The sequence below is a fragment of the Silurus meridionalis genome, chromosome 13, assembly GCF_014805685.1.
Source record: "Silurus meridionalis isolate SWU-2019-XX chromosome 13, ASM1480568v1, whole genome shotgun sequence".
Taxonomy (NCBI): Eukaryota; Metazoa; Chordata; class Actinopteri; order Siluriformes; family Siluridae; genus Silurus; species Silurus meridionalis.
In genome coordinates, this window is record NC_060896.1 from 2048884 (window position 1) to 2056388 (window position 7505).

General features: G+C 42.2%; 1 protein-coding gene across 3 annotated transcripts in view; it reads left to right on the plus strand.

Moving 5' to 3' along the window:
- The window catches only part of LOC124396082 (protein unc-13 homolog C-like), a 142206-nt gene that overhangs the window by 105618 nt on the left and 29083 nt on the right, over window positions 1–7505 (plus strand). For all 3 annotated transcript variants that reach the window (XM_046865055.1, XM_046865057.1, XM_046865056.1), the window contains one exon: window positions 5577–5657. In XM_046865055.1, the coding sequence (XP_046721011.1) occupies window positions 5577–5657 (81 nt within the window). The remainder of the gene's footprint in view (window positions 1–5576; window positions 5658–7505) is intronic.

Genomic DNA, 7505 nt, shown 5'->3' on the forward strand with positions numbered 1-7505 from the left:
GTATTGTAATAATACGAGCGTGCACGGTGCTGTATTGTAATAACGTGAGCGTGCACGGTGCTGTATTGTAATCCCGTGAGCGTGCACAGTGCTGTATTGTAATTACGTGAGCGTGCACAGTGCTGTATTGTAATTACGTGAGCGTGCACGGTGCTGTATTGTAATAATACGAGCATGCACGGTGCTGTATTGTAATAATACGAGCGTGCACGGTGCTGTATTGTAATCACGTGAGCGTGCACGGTGCTGTATTGTAATTACGTGAGCGTGCACGGTGCTGTATTGTAATAATACGAGCGTGCACAGTGCTGTATTGTGATTACGTGAGCGTGCACAGTGCTTTATTGTAATAATACGAGCGTGCACGGTGCTGTATTGTAATTACGTGAGCGTGCATGGTGCTGTATTGTAATAATACGAGCGTGCACGGTGCTGTATTGTAATAATATGAGCGTGCATGTGCACGCCTTGTTATAATGCAGGTGTGTTTGGTCGTGATCTTACCACTGAATTTTTGAGTGCATTAGTTATATCCGACTCTGTTTTCCAGCCCACACATTTGCAGAACTCCTGCATGTTTAGCATTTAGTGGTTGAACAAACAATTCATTCGCACTTATTCTAAACGTTCCCCAGAGAAAAGATGAGACACATCAAGACAGAGAGATTGAAATGTATGAACAGGCGGTGCTGCACAGGGAGCTGCAGGGAGTTCTTCTTCATTACGCCTGATCTGCATGCAAACGTCTCGTTTTTTTTTTTTTTGTCTTTTCCTAGTTCTCATTTTCTCACTCTTTTCCCCTGATTCTCTCCCTGTTTATTCCATGGTTCTTTCTCACACTGTCTCCTGTGTTTTTAATGCACTCCAGCTCAGCTCCACCTTCCCATCACCTCGTTATCGCCTGCTGCTCTGCTGAGCTGCTCAGTAATTGCAGTGTTTCGCTCCAGTTCATCGGGTTTCAGGCTCCGGTCTGGTGGGACACTGCTTGCTCACCTCCTCCTGGTGGTCTGGCAGATCTTTCTGAGCTTCACTATTGGAAACCGTGTGTTAGTCAAGGTTCTTTTGAGCATTTGGGATTTCTTCAGGAAGCCAGACTAGCATCAATCAAGTTCAGAATCTTATATTTTCTAAAAAGATTCTACTACCTGATGATAAAAATATAATACAAAATAAATATTTGATCACCTGTGGGTAATGTTTAGAAATGGATTTTTTTTGCGATGAAACCGAGCAATACTTCTGGTCATCATCAGTAATTCATGAGTCAAACTTGTTCAAACTTTAGAAGATGCAAACTGTTCACTCTCTGTGGATCGTCTGTGGAAAAGAATGTTTGTTTTTTTGCCCACACAGGAAAATCTACACCCACCCCCTAGTTCTGAATTGCTTCATGGTTCCTATGGTGACAAGTGGCAGTGCGGCTTTGTTTTTTGTTTCCTCCATGTTGCTTCTTTCTCGATGCTCTTTTTCCCTCTGGTACTCAGAGAAAATTCAACAAATTCAGTTTAATCAATCATGAAGCTGCACGCTGCAATCCAGTTGCCGCTAATGCCTTGGAAATGAATGCAGTCTCACAGCACGAGACTGACAAAATATTTGTTTCTGTATTGTGTGCTATCCAGTTGCATTGTTTTAACATTTGTCCAGGTATTTGCATTCCCCTGTTTTCCGTTTGTCATCTACAAACTCTAAAATACACAGGTCAGCGAGTCTTTTTCTGCTGAGAATCAGACTCACGTTTGAATATATTCACGTCCATGTTTATGTATTAAAACTGATGCTGTCGCTTTAACCGATATCTTGATGAGGCCGTCTAGAAGGCAAACGATCACATCATCACGTTTACATCCTTTGATTGGATGGTCAGAGAGCGCAGAGCTCACGCACCGCATCTGTAGCAAACTGCACAAACTCAAATACGGTAGTCCCCCGTTTTACCACGGTTCGGATCTGACGCCCGATTTATCGCGGAATTGTGTTTGCCACATAACTAATTAGTTTGGCTGATTTTTATGTTGAAATAATGAAATTGATTCATTAAAATATAATTATTAATTAAATAAAATGAAGTCAAATGTTAATACGGTACAGTACTGTATACATAAAATAGCATTGTCGTGGTGGCATCCGTTTATCACGGTTTTTGTTTATCGTGGGGGAAAAGCACACAATTTGCCTTCATTTGAAATCTCCCAGGAAAACACTGAGAAAACACAGGAAACCCCGGGGTGATGTGATGAGGTGAATATCGATGCTTCTGCTGGAGATGATGTATGTGGAGGTGTGTGTGTGTGTGTGTGTGTGTGTGTGTGTGTGTGTGTGTGTGTGTGTGTTTCTGCTGGAGATGATGTATGTGGAGGTGCAGTTGTGGCTCCAGTGAAAGGAGACGTGTTGAATTGTGATCATTGGGTTTCTTGCTTTAGTGATGATGTTCATTCTGACTGTATGAGATCCTGTGTGTGATGCAGCTCTGATCTACTGCACTTCTCTATAATACTGATGCTTTCTGTAGACGTGGAGTCGTAATGATGCTATTAAGAGGTGGATTGTTTCAGGTAGGACACCACTGAAGGCCTGGGGGAGAAATGCACGGTCCAACACTGATGGAAAGTGTTCATCCTTGGATGGATGGATGGATGGATGGATGGATGGATGGATGGATGGATGGATGGATGGATGGATGGATGGGTGGTATATTCATTGTTCTCTTGTCCTCTGAGTCCTCCATGTCCTGTAAAAGGATGAGGTTGTCTCACGTATGTTGGAGAAAGTATGCTAACCTTCACACTTCCCAGTATGTAGATGTAAGACATCCCAGCACTTCCGAGCTGGTCCTCCTGGATCCTTGAGCACGGCTTTTAAACCTGCTCAGTTGTATAAATGAGATCATTGTAAATGACTCTGGATAAGGGCGTCTGCCAAATGCCGTAAATGTAGGCAGCGTTTGGCCAAAACCAATTTAGGAAGTAAATGGCTGGAAAAATAAATATAAAATATACAAAAAACATGTAGGAAATGGAGAGAAAATCTGTTAATGGTGTTAATAAATCAGGTGTTTTGGCCGGCTGAGCTGAAAATGAGTTATAGTGTATAAAGACGTATATTATTAATATAGAATGAGACTCTGTCAGGTCGGATTAAGCGATCTCCACGCGGAGTGAGGGGGAGTTACGCCGCTGGTCAGAGCACTGAAACACTGACCTTTCACCAGGGGGAAAATCAATGGACAACCTTTTCAATCGAACTGCTTTACGGCCATCTGTTTACTCCAGGGTTTCATTTGTGGCAGATTGCTGGAAAGCGTGTCTGCTGCGATTGCTATGAAGTCTTATCGGCTAGCGTAGCAACACCGCGAGCTAGCCCGAGTCGGCCACGATGATTAAACGAAAGTGAAGTCTCATCAGTCGACTCGTTCCAGGAATGAGATTTTGCTCACAAACTCTGAAACAGAGGCGCTGAAAATGTTCTCTCGCTCTCCGTCTGAGCAGGTGAAAGTCTAATAAAAGTTTTGAGAATCGCAGATTCAAAAAGTTTCCTCTGGAACTGTTTTTTTTTCCTGTTAGAGAGGGCGTGGCCTGTTGGTCATGTGGGAGGTGGAGACAGGGTTGTTATGTCTCCATGCCTCTGATTTAGGTAAGAAGGCGTGGTCATTGCATCTCCTTTTCACTAAAGGAGGCTTGGCCATTGTATGTCGCTTTCACTAGGAGGTGTGGTCATTGTATTCTACTTTTACTAAAGGAGGCGTGGCCACTGTATGTCGCTTTCCCTAGGAGGTGTGGCCATTGTATTCTACTTTTACTAAAGGAGGTATGGCCATTGTATGTCGCTTTCACTAGGAGGTGTGGCCATTGTATTTTACTTTACTTTACTAAAGGAGGCGTGGCCTCAGTGTCTCACTTTTACTAAAGGAGGCGTGGCCATTGTATCTGAGTTTTACTACAGGAAGTGTTGCCTTTTTTATCTAACTTTTACCAAATTAGGCGTGGCCATTGTTTAACACTTTTAATAAAGGAGGTGTGGCCTAAGTGTCTCACTTTCACTAAAGGAGGCATGGCCATTGTATCTCACTTTTACTAAACAGCTTTATTTATACCGTATTAAACTGTTGGCTTTGAATCTTTCATGCACCAAAAGCTTGTGATCTCAGAGGAACCGAGACCCACACACACACACACACACACACACACTCATAACGCAAACGTAATGCAAAGTATTGACCTACGTATACCTTTGTAACAGTTTTCCTGTGAGAATAATGATGTATATATATATATATATTGGAATATATATTTGATTTGTATTGTATATCTGAGAGCATAGTGATTGGAGGATCATAAATCAGTGCATGCTCATGTCAGATGGTACAACCCCGGCATAGAATGGTGCAGTCCGTCATGTTGCTCGTCTTGATTCAGTGCCAGAACCCTGCAGATACAAGACTCGAGATTTTTCTACATGAATGCTAATGCTACAGTTTGAAGTGGGTCAGATCTCTGTAATCCGCTATGCTTTCAGTTCAGCTTACAAAGACCTGCAGCTGACAAACACACACACACACACACACACACACACACACACACACACACACACATGCACACACACACACACACACACACATGCACACACACACACACACACACACAAAACACCTAAGGCAAAATAAATATGTAGGTTCTCAATAGCTTCGAAAGGATCAAAGTAATTAAACTGTTGGGTCTGGTTGTGAATGTTTTATCACCTGAGGGCTGAGAGGATAAAATAGCTCAGTCTAAATCCTGACAATTCCACCGCTGGTCATAGGTCACGTAACCAGACCGAATTTTCATAAAGAGCGACATGTGTTCACAAGATAATCGAAATCCAATCAGAAATGCTTTACTCAATCTCTGACCAATCAGTGATGTTTTACTCGATATTCAAAAGATAAAAAAGGTTTTACTTGATGTCAGACCAATCAAAAATCTTGTTACTCAAGCTATGACCAATCAAAAATGTTCTACTCAGTCTTTGACCAATCGGAAAGGTTTTACTCAATCTCCAACCAATCAGGGAAGTGTTACTCAATCTTTAAACAATAAGAACTATTTTGTTTAATCTCAGACCAATCAGTAACGTTTAACACAATGTCAGACCAATCAGAGAAGTTTTACTCAATCCCAGACCAATCAAAAAGGTGTACTCAATCCCAGACCAATCAGAGAAGTTTTACTCAATCTCAGACCAATCAGAAATGTTCAAACATATCTCCATTCAATCAGAAACCTTGTTACTCAAGTTATGTCCAATCCAAAATGTTTCTCTCAGTCTCTGACCAATCAGAAATGTTTCATTCAGTCTCCGAGAGAGAAATTTGACTCAATTTCAGACCAATCAGAGGTTTTGTTACTCATCGCGAGCAATGCAGGTGTTAGGGGGTTCTAAGGGTTATAAAGAATATGTTCACGATCATGTGATGGAGTGGCACAAACAAATTGTTGGAATCTGGCACTGATTAAAGTGGGAGGTAAATCATTTTTTAAAACACTTTCTCTCTCTCTCTCTCTCTCTCTCTCTCTCTCTCTCTCTCTCTCTTTCAGGAACACGTGATTCGTGAGGAGACTCGCAGCCTGACGCCTCGCCAGTGTGCAGCCATGGACCTTGTGCTTCCCACCATCAAGGTAACCCTCAACTCTTTCTCTTTCTCTTTTCAGCTCACTCTGTCTCTTTTCTCCTCTAATTCTATCTATCTATCTATCTATCTATCTATCTATCTATCTATCTATCTATCTATCTATCTATCTATCTATCTATCTATCTATCTATATCGGTTTCCTGCTTTCTCTCTCTCTCTCTCTCTCTCTCTCTCTCTCTCTCTCTCTCTCTCTCTTTCAGGAACACGTGATTCGTGAGGAGACTCAGCCTGACGCCCGCCAGTGTGCAGCCATGGACCTTGTGCTTCCCACCATCAAGGTAACCTCAACTCTTTCTCTTTCTCTTTTCAGCTCACTCTGTCTCTTTTCTCCTCTAATTCTATCTATCTATCTATCTATCTATCTATCTATCTATCTATCTATCTATCTATCTATCTATCTATCTATCTATCTATCTATATCGGTTTCCTGCTTTCTCTCTCTCTCTCTCTCTCTCTCTCTCTCTCTCTCTCTCTCTCCCATTCTCCCATGTCCTCTTTTCCTTCCTCTATCCATCACCAGGTGCAAATTATTTCTCTTTATTTCTCCAAGCACAAATGGTCTCGTTCCCTGACAACACGTCTCTGTGATTAAGAGAACAAACTCTGTCCAACCCATAACGGTTCCACATTCAAGTCCAGAAGCTTTTTCTTGTCATTTCAACCGTATATAACTGCCGCAGTACCCTCAGGAAAAAGACGTTTCTCCAGAACCCTGGTGCTCCATAAAACAACACAGAGCTACATACAGAATTACATACAGAACACAGAGCTACATACAGAACACAGAGTTACATACAGAACACAGAGCTACACACAGAATACAGAGTTACATACACAACACAGAGCTACACACAGAACACAGAGCTACACACAGAACACAGAGCTACATACAGAACACAGAGCTACACACAGAACACAGAGTTACACACAGAACACAGAGCTACATACAGAACACAGAGTTACATACAGAACACAGAGCTACACACAGAATACAGAGTTACATACACAACACAAAGCTACACACAGAACACAGAGCTACATACAGAACACAGAGTTACATACAGAACACAGAGCTACACAGAACACAGAGCTACATACACAACACAGAGCTACACACAGAACACAGAGCTACATACAGAACACAGAGCTACACAGAGCTACATACAGAACACAGAGCTACACACAGAACACAGAGTTACATACAGAACACAGAGCTACACAGAACACAGAGCTACACACAGAACAGAGCTACATACAGAACACAGAGCTACACACAGAACACAGAGCTACACACAGAACACAGAGCTACATACAGAACACAGAGCTACATACAGAACACAGAGCTACATACAGAACACAGAGCTACACACAGAACACAGAGTTACATACAGAACACAGAGCTACAGAACACAGAGCTACATACAGAACACAGAGCTACATACAAAACACAGAGTTACATACAGAACACAGAGCTACACACAGAACACAGAGCTACATACAGAACACAGAGCTACATACAAAACACAGAGTTACATACAGAACACAGAGCTACACACAGAACACAGAGCTACACACAGAACACAGAGCTACACACAGAACACAGAGCTACACACACAGAACACAGAGCTACACAGAACACAGAGCTACACACAGAACACAGAGCTACACACACAGAACACAGAGCTACATACAGAACACAGAGCTACATACAGAACACAGAGTTACACAGAACACAGAGCTACACACAGAACACAGAGCTACACAGAACACAGAGCTACCCACAGAACACAGAGCTACATACAGAACACAGAGTTACACACAGAACACAGAGCTA